The sequence below is a fragment of the Notothenia rossii genome (genome assembly GCF_949606895.1).
Source record: "Notothenia rossii genome assembly, chromosome: 7".
Lineage (NCBI taxonomy): Eukaryota > Metazoa > Chordata > Actinopteri > Perciformes > Nototheniidae > Notothenia > Notothenia rossii.
The window spans coordinates 576,594-594,426 of NC_136905.1; the positions used below are offsets into that span (position 1 = coordinate 576,594).

Consider the following 17,833-nt stretch of genomic DNA (forward strand, 5'->3'; position numbering starts at 1 on the left):
GGCGGCAATTGTGCAAATATTTCAGCATCCTACGCGACAGCAGATCGATCACGCCGCCAAGTGCTGGAGGTTGTCAATAAAGAACACCAGAAGCAGTGGACACCATCTCCCATGTGCACCCTGCACTGGGACAGCAAGTTGACACCGACGCTCAGCAATGTGCGCCAGTTGGAGGAGCGTTTGACAGTGGTGGTTGGAGATGCGGAGCAGCTCAAACTGCTTGGTGTGCCAGCATATACAAAGGGGAAAGACGAGGCGTGCGGCGAGATCATCGCCCGCCTGACATGCAAGCTACTGCAGGACTGGTGCTGTGCCGACCAGGTTGTCAACATGGCATTTGACACCACTGCATCAAACACAGGTCATCTCACAGCAGCCTGCATTGCCATCCAGGTCTCACTTGATAGACCACTGCTTTGGTCCGGGTGCCGGCATCACATTGGTGAGGTGCTCCTCAGCCACATCTTCACTAACCTCAAGGTGGAGGCATCACGCTCACCAGAGGTTACCTTGTTTAAGCGTCTGCAGGACAACTGGAACTTGTTGCCGCACAAATACAGTGGCCCATTGTCCCGCTACATTACTGCCAACGCCGAACAACCGTTCCTGGGCAAGTTACGTGCTGAACTCACTGTGTCTGCTGCAGCAGTAATAGACTACAAGCGAGGCGACTACCATGAGTTTGTGCAGCTGTGCCTTGTCTATCTGGGTGCAGATGATGCAGCACAGACTCCAGTTAACTTCCAACGGCCGGGAGCTCTGCACAAGGCACGCTGGATGGCCAAGCTCCTCTACACTCTCAAGCTGGCTTTGATGGAGCAGCATATCGCCTTGCTTCCCCAGGGCACCATCACCACACGGCAGCAGGTGCCGAAGATTCGGGCGTTTGCCAACTTCATTACGCACATCTACGCAACATGGTGGCTGACCTGTGACACAGCCGTAGATGCCGCATGGAATGACCTCAAACTCTACCACAACCTGTACACTTACAAGTCTGTTGACGAGGGCATTGCAACCTCGGCCATGAAAGCACTGGAGAGGCACCTCTGGTACCTGACCGGTGAGATGCTGCCCCTGGCACTCTTCAGCAACAAGGTGCCAGCTGATGAGCGGCGTGCACTTGCGGATGCCATCTTGGAGCACAAGCCAGATGATCTTCCCATGCGATCCCCACAGCAGCGCTTTGGCACTGGTTTCGGCAAGCCAAAGTTTCCAGTCCTCTCGCCGACCACCAGGTTGGCCGACCTCGCCAACCCAGACTGCTGGTTTGGAATGCACCAGCTGCACATCGATCCAGCATTTCTCTCACTCACTGTAGAGGATTGGGCTACCAGTGCATCATTCCAGGCAGGTGTGGTGAATGTGCGTGCAATCAACGTCGTGAATTACTGTGCCGAGCGTGGAGTCAAACTCACATCAGACTTTGTGGCAGCAGCCAAGAGTGAGCAACATCTGCAGAATGTGCTTCAAGCAGTTGAGCATGACCGCTGTGAACAGCCCAATCTTCGCCGCTGCAAGCGCAAGCTGAACACAGTGAAGGACTAAACTAATGACATTGAATTGAATTGAATTGACTAGGACTACATTTTCAACCATTTTGCAGTGATGTTCAATACAAATGTCAACGTTTCTTCTTAAATAAACACATTTAGGTCCTTTCAAAAACATCTTCTCGATAACTATTTGTTGTATTTTTGAGAAATTGCCATGTTATGTTATCCATAAATGGGAGTTCTAAAAGCACCGAAAATGGCACTTTTTGGCAAAATGGCAAAATTTGACATGCTGTGTTGCGCCTCTAAATCTGAATGAAATTTCCTCAAACTTTGCACAAATCATTTGTATAGACATTGGAACAAAATGCAACACCTAACAGTTTGATATTTTGAGATTAAATCTTTTGCATTGCATTTTGATGCACCCTAATATATATATATATGTGATATTTGGGATAAAAAGGTTGAAGGTTGCAGCATATAGTTGAGTTTGGCGTCTAGGCTCAGGCCTCATCACTCCACAGATATACATAGCACGATGAGTGATGATTAGATGACTACCCCCCGAGCCTACAGGTGGAAGCTGGGGTGGTGGGGGGGCCGGCAAGCAGCAGCAACATGAGACACCTGGTCCCTCTACCTGAGGGGGATCAATACCTCCCTCATCTCAGCCACACCTGGTCTCTCTCTACCTGAGGGAGATCAATACCTCCCTCATCTCAGCCACACCTGGTCTCTCTCTACCTGAGGGAGATCAATACCTCCCTCATCTCAGCCACACCTGGTCTCTCTCCCTGAGGGAGATCAATACCTCCCTCATCTCAGCCACACCTGGTCTCTCTCTACCTGAGGGAGATCAATACCTCCCTCATCTCAGCCACACCTGGTCTCTCTACCTGAGGGGGATCAATACCTCCCTCATCTCAGCCACACCTGGTCTCTCTCTACCTGAGGGAGATCAATACCTCCCTCATCTCAGCCACACCTGGTCTCTCTACCTGAGGGAGATCAATACCTCCCTCATCTCAGCCACACCTGGTCTCTCTCTACCTGAGGGAGATCAATACCTCCCTCATCTCAGCCACACCTGGTCTCTCTCCCTGAGGGAGATCAATACCTCCCTCATCTCAGCCACACCTGGTCTCTCTACCTGAGGGGGATCAATACCTCCCTCATCTCAGCCACACCTTGTCTCTCTCTACCTGAGGGGGATCAATACCTCCCTCATCTCAGCCACACCTTGTCTCTCTCTACCTGAGGGAGATCAATACCTCCCTCATCTCAGCCACACCTGGTCTCTCTCTACCTGAGGGAGATCAATACCTCCCTCATCTCAGCCACACCTGGTCTCTCTACCTGAGGGAGATCAATACCTCCCTCATCTCAGCCACACCTGGTCTCTCTACCTGAGGGAGATCAATACCTCCCTCATCTCAGCCACACCTGGTCTCTCTCCCTGAGGGAGATCAATACCTCCCTCATCTCAGCCACACCTGGTATCTCTCTACCTGAGGGAGATCAATACCTCCCTCATCTCAGCCACACCTGTCCCTCTCTCCCTGAGGGAGATCAATACCTCCCTCATCTCAGCCACACCTGGTCTGTCTCTACCTGAGGGAGATCAATACCTCCCTCATCTCAGCCACACCTGGTCTCTCTCTCCCTGAGGGGAGATCAATACCTCCCTCATCTCAGCCACACCTGGTCTGTCTCTACCTGAGGGAGATCAATACCTCCCTCATCTCAGCCACACCTGGTCTCTCTCTACCTGAGGGAGATCAATACCTCCCTCATCTCAGCCACACCTGGTCTCTCTCTACCTGAGGGGAGATCAATACCTCCCTCATCTCAGCCACACCTGGTCTCTCTCTACCTGAGGGGAGATCAATACCTCCCTCATCTCAGCCACACCTGGTCTGTCTCTACCTGAGGGAGATCAATACCTCCCTCATCTCAGCCACACCTGGTCTCTCTCTACCTGAGGGGAGATCAATACCTCCCTCATCTCAGCCACACCTGGTCTCTCTCTACCTGAGGGAGATCAATACCTCCCTCATCTCAGCCACACCTGGTCTCTCTCTACCTGAGGGGAGATCAATACCTCCCTCATCTCAGCCACACCTGGTCTCTCTCTACCTGAGGGGGATCAATACCTCCCTCATCTCAGCCACACCTGGTCTCTCTCTACCTGAGGGAGATCAATACCTCCCTCATCTCAGCCACACCTGGTCTCTCTACCTGAGGGAGATCAATACCTCCCTCATCTCAGCCACACCTGGTCTCTCTACCTGAGGGAGATCAATACCTCCCTCATCTCAGCCACACCTGGTCTCTCTCTACCTGAGGGAGATCAATACCTCCCTCATCTCAGCCACACCTGGTCTCTCTCTACCTGAGGGAGATCAATACCTCCCTCATCTCAGCCACACCTGGTCTCTCTCTACCTGAGGGAGATCAATACCTCCCTCATCTCAGCCACACCTGGTCTCTCTCCCTGAGGGAGATCAATACCTCCCTCATCTCAGCCACACCTGGTCCCTCTCACTCCGTCACAGTTCCTGTTACCTGCTGACTGAAACCTGCCGGCGCCTCCATGTCCTGTGGGAGAGACACAATGCAGGCGTTTAGAGCAGCAACAACACACAGGGTACAAATACAGTGATGGAGTGATGGAGTGATGGAGTGATGGAGTGATGGAGTGATGGAGTGATGAAGTGATGGAGTGATGGAGTGATGGAGTGATAGAGTGATGGAGTGATAGAGTGATGGAGTGATAGAGTGATAGAGTGATAGAGTGATAGAGTGATAGAGTGATGGAGTGATGGAGTGATAGAGTGATAGAGTGATGGAGTGATGGAGTGATAGAGTGATGGAGTGATAGAGTGATGGAGTGATGGAGGGATAGAGTGATGGAGTGATGGAGTGATGGAGGGATAGAGTGATGGAGTGATGGAGTGATGGAGTGATAGAGTGATAGAGTGATAGAGTGATGGAGTGATGGAGGGATGGAGTGATAGAGTGATGGAGTGATGGAGGGATGGAGTGATAGAGTGATAGAGTGATGGAGTGATGGAGTGATGGAGTGATAGAGTGATAGAGTTATAGAGTGATAGAGTGATAGAGTGATGGAGAGATGGAGTGATGGAGTGATAGAGTGATAGAGTGATGGAGTGATGGAGTGATAGAGTGATGGAGTGATAGAGTGATAGAGTGATGGAGTGATGGAGTGATAGAGTGATGGAGGGATAGAGTGATGGAGTGATGGAGTGATAGAGTGATAGAGTGATAGAGTGATGGAGTGATGGAGGGATAGAGTGATAGAGGGATGGAGTGATGGAGTGATGGAGTGATAGAGTGATGGAGTGATGGAGTGATAGAGTTATAGAGTGATAGAGTGATAGAGTGATGGAGTGATAGAGTGATGGAGTGACTGTTGAAACCAGATATCAAAGTAACGCGTGATGAACATGTTAAATAGATGTAGAGAGGTGTGCAGATGTGAGGGCAGGTTCAAGTTCAACATTCAGAAAATCTCAGAGTTTTGAACTTCTCTTAAAGGAGGGGTCATTTTGGAGAAACCAGCTCGAGTGGATAGAATTTGAAAATACACAACCGGAACAAATCTGCCACTTCCTCACAGAGCCCCTCCTCCAACACACACTGACCAATGAGGGCAGAGATCAGTGTGTGCACAGATGGAAGGCTGACAGGCAGGTAGGCCATCCAGTTACTTTAGCCGGGCTTTTCACAGCACCAGGGCTTCTTCCACTGATGAGATTTATTATGGATTTGTTGTCAAAGCTCTTCAGATATTCATTGCTATCGGATGTTCAGAGCATTCCATGGAATATAACAACAAGTGTATCTCGAGCCGGTTTCTCAAACTCACCTCCCCCACCTTTAACATAAATATACATTTTTTCACCCCAATACTTTTTATCATAAGTATATCATATTTCATTTCATTTGTATTTGTCCCGCTCATGGTACGCAAAACTCAATGTACAATAATTGACAACAAAACATTTCTCTACAACACACCATTGAGCGGGTAGAAGAAAATAATCTTATATGACCTGCCCCTTTCTAAAGAAAAAGAAATAGATGGTCTGCCCTTAATCACATAATCCTATCATACCCATATATGGAGGTGGCCTGCCTCTTCCTGTGAGGAGGAGACCTCAGGCCGAACAGAGGAGGTGCTCCTGTGAGGAGGAGACCTCAGGCCGAACAGAGGAGGTGCTCCTGTGAGGAGGAGACCTCAGGCAGACAGAGGAGGTGCTCCTGTGAGGAGGAGACCTCAGGCCGAACAGAGGAGAGAAACTGATTCAAATACTTATTAATAATAATATTATTTATTTATATTTAGAGACCGGCCTCATCAGAGTTTTTACTTTAGGCCCCGTCCACACGGAGACGAAGCGGGTGTTATGGTTGTGGAGATCCAGCACAGAATGAAACAGAGAGGAATCAATAAAACACAGATACAGCTGATCAGTCATTATTATTTCGTTGTTGCAACAAACGAACAGTAATGGGGAGTACATCACCTGCTGCCACAGCAGCCAGTCGTGGAACTGCCCCCCCCACAGCAACAATCATACAGCATATAGCCACTGCAATGAGCACACACACATTTCCCCTAAGCATGTTTAACGCACACACATTTGATCATTCAGCCTACCACACAAAGGTCACATGTTTTTCTCTCTGAAAGCTATACTTATGTTTAAACGTCATCGTCTCATGACATCCTTAGGATTAGTTAACTATCAAAGGTTAACTGTTCTTATACCCTGAGGCCTTCTCTGAACTTCCTCTACCCTCGGTGTCAGCTCACTTCAAATGAATACATCTATTGATAACTCAGAACGACCATTGTCTCTCTAACTGTGTGTGACCCAGCTCAGTAACACACATCATATGGAATACCATGTGACCTTAATAAAGATTGCCATAACCTTATCCGATATAGCTCTGTATCCTAAGGATGGTTCGGCCACCAGAGGTCGTAAACGAGCCCTGAAAGGGTAACGCATCCCAAAGTGGGAAGGTCTGGGAACGAAACGCTTGCGGCTCCATGTGTACTAGAGATGCTAAGATTCACCAATTTGCATCGGTGCACCGGCATAAACGTTGAAGATGCGAGTGCACCGGTTGAGAGAGAGCTCATCGGCTACAGTTTGGGTTGAACTCGAGATGCATCGATTGTAGCGTCTTTGCATCGGTAAAAAAACGATTCATTCATATAATATCATCTCATCCTGTCAGCACTCAGCAGAGACGATCTTTGATCTCTGCTTCGCTCTACGGAGGCCGAGAGTCTCAGTTATCAACACAAATGAAGTCGAGGAGAGAGAGAAACACTACGGAGGCCGAGAGTCTCAGTTATCAACACACAGGAAGTCGAGGAGAGAGAGAAACACTACGGAGGCCGAGAGTCTCAGTTATCAACACACAGGAAGTCGAGGAGAGAGAGAAACACTACGGATGCAGAGAGTCTCAGTTATCAACACACAGGAAGTCGAGGAGAGAGAGAGAAACACTACGGAGGCCGAGAGTCTCAGGTATCAACACACACGAAGTCGAGGAGAGAGAGAGAAACACTACGGAGGCCGAGAGTCTCAGTTATCAACACACATGAAGTCGAGGAGAGAGAGAAACACTACGGAGGCAGAGAGTCTCAGGTATCAACACACACGAAGTCGAGGAGAGAGAGAAACACTACGGAGGCAGAGAGTCTCAGGTATCAACACACACGAAGTCGAGGAGAGAGAGAGAGAAACACTACGGAGGCCGAGAGTCTCAGTTATCAACACACATGAAGTCGAGGAGAGAGAGAGAAACACTACGGAGGCCGAGAGTCTCAGGTATCAACACACACGAAGTCGAGGAGAGAGAGAGAAACACTACGAAGGCCGAGAGTCTCAGTTATCAACACACATGAAGTCGAGGAGAGAGAGAAACACTACGGAGGCAGAGAGTCTCAGGTATCAACACACACGAAGTCGAGGAGAGAGAGAGAAACACTACGGAGGCCGAGAGTCTCAGTTATCAACACACAGGAAGTCGAGGAGAGAGAGAGAAACACTACGGAGGCCGAGAGTCTCAGGTATCAACACACATGAAGTCGAGGAGAGAGAGAAACACTACGGAGGCAGAGAGTCTCAGGTATCAACACACAGGAAGTCGAGGAGAGAGAGAAACACTACGGAGGCTGAGAGTCTCAGTTATCAACACACATGAAGTCGAGGAGAGAGAGAAACACTACGGAGGCAGAGAGTCTCAGGTATCAACACACAGGAAGTCGAGGAGAGAGAGAAACACTACGGAGGCTGAGAGTCTCAGGTATCAACACACAGGAAGTCGAGGAGAGAGAGAAACACTACGGAGGCAGAGAGTCTCAGTTATCAACACACAGGAAGTCGAGGAGAGAGAGAAACACTACGGAGGCAGAGAGTCTCAGTTATCAACACACAGGAAGTCGAGGAGAGAGAGAAACACTACGGAGGCCGAGAGTCTCAGGTATCAACACACAGGAAGTCGAGGAGAGAGAGAAACACTACGGAGGCAGAGAGTCTCAGTTATCAACACACAGGAAGTCGAGGAGAGAGAGAAACACTACGGAGGCCGAGAGTCTCAGGTATCAACACACACGAAGTCGAGGAGAGAGAGAGAAACACTACGGAGGCCGAGAGTCTCAGTTACCAACACACATGAAGTCGAGGAGAGAGAGAAACACTACGGAGGCAGAGAGTCTCAGTTATCAACACACAGGAAGTCGAGGAGAGAGAGAAACACTACGGAGGCCGAGAGTCTCAGTTATCAACACACATGAAGTCGAGGAGAGAGAGAAACACTACGGAGGCAGAGAGTCTCAGTTATCAACACACACGAAGTCGAGGAGAAAGAGAAACACTACGGAGGCCGAGAGTCTCAGGTATCAACACACACGAAGTCGAGGAGAAAGAGAAACACTACGGAGGCCGAGAGTCTCAGTTATCAACACACAGGAAGTCGAGGAGAAAGAGAAACACTACGGAGGCCGAGAGTCTCAGTTATCAACACACACGAAGTCGAGGAGAGAGAGAAACACTACGGAGGCAGAGAATCTCAGGTATCAACACACATGAAGTCGAGGAGAAAGAGAAACACTACGGAGGCCGAGAGTCTCAGTTATCAACACACATGAAGTCGAGGAGAGAGAGAAACACTACGGAGGCCGAGAGTCTCAGTTATCAACACACAGGAAGTCGAGGAGAGAGAGAAACACTACGGAGGCTGAGAGTCTCAGGTATCAACACACATGAAGTCGAGGAGAGAGAGAAACACTACGGAGGCCGAGAGTCTCAGGTATCAACACACAGGAAGTCGAGGAGAGAGAGAAACACTACGGAGGCAGAGAGTCTCAGTTATCAACACACATGAAGTCGAGGAGAGAGAGAAACACTACGGAGGCAGAGAGTCTCAGTTATCAACACACATGAAGTCGAGGAGAAAGAGAAACACTACGGAGGCCGAGAGTCTCAGTTATCAACACACATGAAGTCGAGGAGAGAGAGAAACACTACGGAGGCCGAGAGTCTCAGGTATCAACACACAGGAAGTCGAGGAGAAAGAGAAACACTACGGAGGCCGAGAGTCTCAGGTATCAACACACAGGAAGTCGAGGAGAAAGAGAAACACTACGGAGGCCGAGAGTCTCAGGTATCAACACACAGGAAGTCGAGGAGAAAGAGAAACACTACGGAGGCCGAGAGTCTCAGTTATCAACACACATGAAGTCGAGGAGAGAGAGAGAGAAACACTACGGAGGCCGAGAGTCTCAGGTATCAACACACAGGAAGTCGAGGAGAAAGAGAAACACTACGGAGGCCGAGAGTCTCAGGTATCAACACACATGAAGTCGAGGAGAGAGAGAAACACTACGGAGGCAGAGAGTCTCAGTTATCAACACACATGAAGTCGAGGAGAGAGAGAAACACTACGGAGGCCGAGAGTCTCATCAACACACATGAAGTCGAGGAGAGAGAGAAACACTACGGAGGCCGAGAGTCTCAGTTATCAACACACATGAAGTCGAGGAGAGAGAGAAACACTACGGAGGCCGAGAGTCTCAGTTATCAACACACAGGAAGTCGAGGAGAGAGAGAAACACTACGGAGGCAGAGAGTCTCAGTTATCAACACACATGAAGTCGAGGAGAGAGAGAAACACTACGGAGGCAGAGAGTCTCATCAACACACATGAAGTCGAGGAGAGAGAGAAACACTACGGAGGCCGAGAGTCTCAGTTATCAACACACATGAAGTCGAGGAGAGAGAGAAACACTACGGAGGCAGAGAGTCTCAGTTATCAACACACATGAAGTCGAGGAGAGAGAGAAACACTACGGAGGCAGAAAGTCTCAGTTATCAACACACATGAAGTCGAGGAGAGAGAGAGAGAAACACTACGGAGGCCGAGAGTCTCAGTTATCAACACACAGGAAGTCGAGGAGAGAGAGAAACACTACGGAGGCCGAGAGTCTCAGTTATCAACACACATGAAGTCGAGGAGAGAGAGAAACACTACGGAGGCCGAGAGTCTCAGGTATCAACACACAGGAAGTCGAGGAGAGAGAGAAACACTACGGAGGCCGAGAGTCTCAGGTATCAACACACAGGAAGTCGAGGAGAGAGAGAAACACTACGGAGGCAGAGAGTCTCAGTTATCAACACACATGAAGTCGAGGAGAAAGAGAGAAACACAGCGCACCGAAAAATACCTACAAATCAAACGTTTGGCAACACTTTGGATTTTTCAAAAAAGACGGTCAACTTTAAAAATCGCTCTCAAATTGTAAACGATGCCGAGCCGCTTTAAAGTACACGAGTAGTACGTGGAACTTAGCGACGCACACAAAGAGGCGACATGGGGTCTGCGGCTGAGAAGAGAAACCTGAAAGTGAGACAGAGTGAAATCACTCAGTGAGGTGTTCTGTCAGAGAGAGGTGTTTAGCTTACAGCAGCCTGTGAGGGCCAATCACAGTTTAGATGTCTTCCTCACTGTGAGCAGTTATATAATACCTGTTTGTGAAAGGTTATTTGTTTTCTTTATTGTTCCTATAGAAACCACTGCTTCCTGCTCACTGGTGAGTTAGCCTCTGAGTGTTAAGCACATCAGGCAGCAGCTGTACGGGCATGGCTCTATGGTAGCTGTTACCTGCACATTGTTAATCATGAGCAATGCATCCTTACATTGTTTAACTGTGAGGTGTTACTGAACTCTGGAGAGTGTTTGAAGGTCAAAGAGAAACGGCATGATGGGATGTGCCAGAAGAGAGAACCAAATATGTAAAGCACTTTTTTGTTAATTTATGATTTGCTGCATATCAGGAATAAAACTAAAATCCTCTGTCGTACCATATTGAAGTATCATTATTTTGCATCGTGTTGAATCGTATCGTACCGCATCGCATGGTGTTTCAAATCTATCGTTAATGTATCGTATCGTGGCAACGTATCGAGATGCGCATCGCGTCGGCCTCAGTGATGGAGATGCACATCCCGAATGTGTACACCTTAAACGATCATAGCCCCGCCTCTCCCCACCTCTCATGCTCACCCCCGCGTCAATGCTGATGTGTTTTGACAACAACAACAACAACAACAACAACAACAACAACAACAGTGGCGGATCACAGGGTTGCGTTCGTGCTCCAGACGCTACTGACCATGATACAGATGTTAGAGCAATATCTACAGCTCCTCGACCACAACCATCAGCAACAAGTGGACCTGGAGAACGACATGAACTACATGTGGCTAAATCCACCGCGGAGAATAAACAGAAGGGCAACCAGGCAACCATGGCAACCATGCTCGGGCCAGCCGGGGGGTTTTATTCACTGCTTTTGGTGTATTTTGTGGCGGAAGTACAGCGCCACTTACAGGCCCGGCATATGTACTACAGCGTCTCCAACGGGTCGAGTGGTCTCGTGCGGACGGACACGTTTCTTGAGCCGATTGCGTGTGAACGGAAGACTTTCTTGATATCGACTTCGGTTCGTTTTCGTCTCTGTGTAGACGGGGCCAGCCAGAACAGTGAAACGCCTCCTCTGCTCAGGAAGAGGCTGGAGGCCACCAACACACATCTCGGGATGTTTTGACTTGAATTCGGAGATTTTCAAGAAAAACTCTAATCCAACAAAATCCTATTCAGAAATGCATTTTCAGAAAAAAAATGAAAGTAATAAAACATTTTTTAAATAAAAACAAAATATGAAATTCAGATAAAACCTTTTCCTCAGAACTCTGAAGTCAAAAGTAAGAATGTCGTTTTTACTTTTCCTCACATGTCAGTACTTTTTCGCACTACTCCTACTAAACGAAAGATGCATCCTCTGCTGTGTTGTGGCAGCTCTACAGAAGCCTGCTGAACGTTGTAAAGCCCCTGAGCTTTGTTGTGGCAGCTCTACAGAAGCCTGCAGAACGTTTTAAGATCCCTGACCTGTTAGTAAACTCACCGTTACCTCCGCCTCCTCCACGGTCCGCAGAAAGAACTTCAGAGGTTCCTCTTTTCGTCTTGGTTCAGTTTTAACGGAAGTTCGTCCGGTAGCGAACTGAACCCGGGATCAAAGAGGAACTGCCGGGCTCTCACCGAAACAGCGGAGTTAGCGAACCCTGTTCGTCAGGTTCGCGCGAACACAGGCGAACTTCCTTCCTGCAGGTCTTTCAAAATAAAACGAGTGAGGCAATGTTTAATGGCGGGGGGCACCTGGCGTTGAAGGTGCATTACCGCCCCTCCTGTGCTGGAGTGTGGACCACAGGTCAGGGGAAAACAGTGAGAACAAATACATTAATTAATTAATACATCAATCAATCAATCATTGAAATAAATATTAAAATTAAAATTAAAATAAAATACAAACATTAAAATAAGCTCTTCATCAAACCAGTATTTTATGAGAACTCAAACAAAGCTTTAGGTGTTCTTCTCACAGCTCCAGAGGTTCTTCAGATTTAACCAATCCTACCTCCTCCGTCTATTTCAAGAACTTCTCAGAACTCTGACTTTTATCTGAACATCTCTGTTTTCTGCTGAACTTCTGACCTTTTTATGAACATTTCAAAATCATGACTTGTTAGTTTTTGATGTTGTTACTTCCCTTTTACGCTGTAGACAATAAAGACCTGTGACAGTCCCTATCGTGCTGTTTAGCTGTTAGAATCCTCCCCCTCCTCCTCTCCAATGAAATGCCTCCATTGGATGTCCGTCAAGCATGTTGCTACTTGTTTGTACCATTTTCAGGCGATTTGTAATCTGTTCTAGAAAAACGACGTGTTTTTTAGGATTTCAAGAAGCATATAGAACAAACAATGGATGTATTTTATGAACATGTATCCATGCTGAAAGTAGATTTAGATATGTTAGGAGTGAGATACAGATTATTATCTAATATATGCATCTGATGAAGCATTGCATGAAGTCTGTTGATGATCAGAGGCTGTTGTTGGGGCTGCATAAACGTTTTTTTATTTTTGTTTTGTAGGCAGACCATGCAGGCCTCAGAGAGTTAAACTTGGGCCTGCGACCATAGTTTGATTGTATTTTGTTTTGAAAATCCACAGCGGAGGTTTGTGTCGTACTACATGCGGTGTATTTTGCATATCTCTCAGTAGCCAACAATCTGTGAGTCTGTTGGCTCGGACATAAACTTGTGTTTAAAATAATACTACATAATAAATGTAGTCTACATTTCATAATAAGAGGTGTAAAACCTGAGAGGATTTTAAATCGCATTTGAACTAAATGCTTATACAATCTGTAGTTTTATTTGTATTGTTGATTTAATGTGTGAACGAGTCGATATAGAGAAGGTTAAGCTGTCATTATTAGGCTGTAATTTGTTATACTGTTGGAATGGGTAAGCAGGCCTATTGTTTTTGGATATTTGTGGAGTCAGGGGGTCCATGAGTGTTTTTTATTGGTTAAGTGGTCCTTGGTATGAAAAAGTTTGAGAAACACTGCGCTAGTGGATTGTCAAAGGGGGAGCCTCGTTGCGGGGAAATTATACAGATGGCTACTCCGCCCCTGAAAAAAAACGTTATTATTAATAATAATTGAAAAAAAAATTATAAAAAAAATTAATCAATTTTTTTTTATACATTTTTATTTTTTTTATTTTCCATTTTGATTTTGTAATCATCTCGCGACCCCAACTCGGGGTCTCGTGACCCCCGAGGGGTCGCGACCCCCACTTTGGGAACCCCTGATATAGACTAACAGTAAACTTTATAATAATGAGTAAATTCACATTACTGCCTCTGTCTTATACTTCATATCATTTGTGTTATTTGTGCTTTTGCTAAAGACCTGCTTTGGTTTCACGGCTGGCTGAAATGTAAATGTCTGCGGGTTGAAGAGTTAATTTCCCTCCGCTCAGCCTCCGGATGTAAATGTGAACCGTCTGATCAGAGAGGATTTGTTTCAAGAGCGCCATGATCTCTAACGAGCCTTCATTAGGATGATTTTAAATACATTATTAATCAAATGTCACTGAACTGGCTCTCTGGCGCAAAGCCATGGATTACTTACACAAAGCTACTAGACAGGAAGTGACTGTGTGTGAGATCTCTTCTGTAGTTCAGTGTATAATCCACACTCTTCATCCACGAGACTCAACAAACACGGCACTGAATGTGACTCAAACTGTCCTCCATGGCGTACAGCCAGTGGGACCTACGATAAGAAGGACCCCCAGACGTCCACAAACAATAAACTATCTCAGGTCAGCTTGTGCTCCGTCATGAACCTCCTGAAGAGAGATAGCAGCAATACCCCAACGCCACAAAAACACTACAAAAGACTACACAAACTACAAAACACTACAAAAACTACAAAAGACAACAAAAACTACAAAAGACTACAAAAACTACAAAAACTACAAAACACTACAAAACACTACAAGACGCTACAATATCACTACAAAAACACTGTAAGACAAAGACTAGACAAAGACAAAGACTAGACAAAGACTAGACAAAGGCAAAGACTAGACAAAGACAAAGACTAGACAAAGACTGCTAACTGAGGCTAAACACAGAGATCATGTTCATGCTGTTTTGCTGTATTCAGGATGTTTTGCTTATAAATCTTGACATTTGTCTAAGTCATTGTGTGCTTTCTGCCTGTTTGCATTCATCTTTAACCAAATGTGAACGTGCCGTCAGGGTTTACCTGCAGCTTCATAAAGATCCGCTGACCCACAACCACCGCAGCTCCTCCAGGTAATTCAGCTTCATATGTCATTCTATATTAAGCTTTCAAATATTGATAATTGTGCAGATGTTTTGACTTTGAAAGGAAGAATCAATCACTTCATTCAACCTCAGAAAGTTACTGTTGGCTCTTCATCATATTCTTCTGTGGACTTTCCTTTGACCTTTTTGAACATTTCTGCACAACAGTACCGCTTTCCAAACGGCTGCAGATGCAGAATGTTAGAACAGTGAAATATTGAAGTTTAAAGTATTCTCCGTTGCACTAAAGCAGGTGAGTCTAAAGCAAGAGATAGACCTGGTCCTGGTCCTGGTCCTGGTTCTGCTGGCGTTGTCTCTCATCGGGACGGAGTCCAACGGATCATTTCGAAATATACGTGCAGCCATGCAGAGACGAGGACTGGTGTTCCTGCTGATCTCAGGTCTGTATGAACTCCATTATTAGTTATGAAATACACAAACAGCGAGACAGAGACACGTCCACGCGTTGTCCTCAGAACAGGCAGCAGACCTTTTTAAGGAAAAGGTTTTTTAAAAGCATTTCAATGTGTCTACGCTAAAGTTGTCCAAACCGTCCGAACAAGTTTGAAAGTGTCTGCAGAGACCACTTTGAACTCAGACACTGTTTGACATGTTTGTATCACTATAGACTACTGCAATCCTCTTTTTACTGATCACTCTAAATAATCAATAAATAAATTGTAATTAGTTCAAAGTGCTGCGGCAGGATCTGAACAAACTGTGCGGCATCACTGCACAGTTTGTGTCTTTCACAAGCGCTTTGATGATTAATAAGGCTTTGAAACTCAGACCCTCCAAAGCATTTCTTTAAAAAGTATCAAATGTACAAGAAATCTGTGGCGGCTGCTTTCTGTGTTCCCATTGGATCTTACAACAGAAAGATTGTAGTTCGTTGTCCTCCTCACCACGGTACTTAGGAGACGTCATTTGTGTCTGAACAACGTTTTGTTCATGAGTTATTGATCCCTGAAATCAGAATCTCCCAATATCGTTCCAACTTTACTGAACCAAGCCAGAAGACCGTCTCATTTCGTAGACCGCTCGGTTTGCTGTTCCTTCACTTTATTTTTATATTTATATACACGTGAGATATGGGTTACGTGTGTGACTCTCACGCTCAATGCCTGAGGGTTGGCAGTCCTGGTGTGTGTGTGTGTGTGTGTGTGTGTGTGTGTGTGTGTGTGTGTGTGTGTGTGTGTGTGTGTGTGTGTGTGTGTGTGTGTGTGTCTGTGTGTGTGTGTGTGTGTGTGTGTGTGTGTGTGTGTGTGTGTGTGTGTGTGTGTGTGTGTGTGTGTTTGTGTGCGTGTGTGTCTGTGTGTGTGTGTGTGTGTGTGTGTGTGTGTGTGTGTGTGTGTGTGTGTGTGTGTGTGTGTGTGTGTGTGTGTGAGAGAGAGAGAGAGAGTGTGTGTGTGTGTGTCTCACAGCATTCCAGTTGAAACAGTGAACGATCGATATAGTGTACTTGTACGCTCAGGGTCTAATGGTATTATACAAACATATTGTAGGAGCAGAGAAACAGTGTTCACATTCTGCTTGTACAAACTTATTTTGGTTGTGCTTACCTTGCAAAGTGTTATAAGTGTCAAAGGAATGTTTTAATGTAAATATTAATGATAATATTATAGCGTGTCCAAGTTAATAGTTATGTCAGTTATCAGATGATGTGCACAGTTTAGTACATTTGTAAAGTTATCTAGGCAATGTAGTTGGTGGGAGTTAGGGAGAGACCGCCCCTTCCAGGTGTGTGTGTGTTTGGAGGGAGTACGAGACGGAGGAGTTGTGTGCGAGTGTGGGGAAAAGTCATAATGAGTGTTATACTATTGATTGGTTCTGTAAGGCGCGGCTGTGGGGAAATAAAGAGCACGTTTTCTGTCGTGGCGATCCAGCATAACACAACAGGAAAGAATGAAACAGAGAGGAATCAATAAAACACAGATACAGCTGATCAGTCATTATTATTTAGTTGTTGCAACAAACAAACAGTAATGGGGAGTTCATCACCTGCTGCCACAGCAGCCAGTCGCAGAGCTACCCCCCCAGACCGGAAAGATCTCGTGTGCTTTATGTAAAACACACACAAACATACGCTTCAAACAGCACACGTGGCAGAGATGTTCCAAACCTCATTCAGTCATATATGTTGCATCCTCTGAGTTCTACATGATCCCAGATTTCATGACCTTATTCAGCAGCTACCACACATACCAATGTTTATGTTTATTAAGAATCCCCAGTAGCTTTTGCTCTTGACAAAAGCTACTCTTCCTGGGATCCGACACTTAAAACAATACTGCTTAACATATGTCTGGATCCGAACACCACTGCTTTTGTTTTTGCAATGTTGAGTATCAGTTTGTTATTGTTGACCCAGTCTGCTATGGCTCTAAACTCTATTTGAAGTTGAACTCACTGCATGTTGATGCTGTACTGTACATTGTGGAATCATCAGCATACATTATTACACTAGACTTATTTAATACGTAAGGAAGGTCATTTGTGAATATAGAATATAACAAAGGCCCAAGCGAACCCTCCCCTGTGGGACCCCATACTGCAAAACCTTGCTTTCAGCAAAGCTCCCAACTGCTGGAGAAGTTTCAGCTGATTGCTTATAGATGGGCCTCCTTCCGGCAAACCAGATGAACACCATCCACTATACTGTAGCTTATACCATGTGACATGAATACACCTGAAACACGCTGTGATAAACATTCTGCTATAACGCTGACATTGAAGGCTCGAGTGATCTGTGATCTTGAATAGCGGTGAACGCTACAATATGAACAGGCTCGTGCTGGGCCCACTGGTATTGTTTGTTTATTTATTTAGAAAATGAACTACCAACGCCGTGCTGTCATATAGCAACTGCTAAGCTACTGCAGCAAAAACATCCTGGCGCCGCCCATGGTGTCATCACCATCACTGACATGAGCCATCATGATCGAACTTATGCTAATCATAAATCTATCGATCATAAATCCATCGATTCGATTTATGATTAGAAAATGATAAAAGTAGGGTAGACATGTGGAGATTATCCGGCTGAACAAA

At 46.1% G+C, this 17,833-nt stretch overlaps 2 protein-coding genes across 4 annotated transcripts in view; one reads left to right on the forward strand and one right to left on the reverse strand.

The window, feature by feature from the left end:
- trim33l (tripartite motif containing 33, like) overlaps positions 1 to 12,498 on the reverse strand; it is a 48,346-nt gene extending 35,848 nt beyond the window's left edge. For 2 of the 3 annotated variants that reach the window (XM_079692900.1, XM_079692898.1), the window contains exons 1-2: positions 12,007 to 12,498; positions 4,065 to 4,097 (exon numbers count right to left, since the gene is read on the reverse strand). Coding sequence is in view for 2 of the 3 variants with exons in the window: in XM_079692898.1 (XP_079549024.1) it covers positions 4,065 to 4,094 (30 nt within the window). In the remaining variant the exon portion in view is untranslated. The remainder of the gene's footprint in view (positions 1 to 4,064; positions 4,098 to 12,006) is intronic. The other variant, XM_079692899.1, reaches the window with a different exon arrangement.
- A 2,532-nt stretch (positions 12,499 to 15,030) lies between these two features.
- LOC307013765 (putative C-type lectin domain family 20 member A) overlaps positions 15,031 to 17,833 on the forward strand; it is a 12,979-nt gene continuing 10,176 nt past the window's right edge. The window contains exon 1 of the mRNA XM_079641306.1: positions 15,031 to 15,183. Within this exon, the coding sequence (XP_079497432.1) occupies positions 15,147 to 15,183 (37 nt within the window). The 5' untranslated portion in view covers positions 15,031 to 15,146. The remainder of the gene's footprint in view (positions 15,184 to 17,833) is intronic.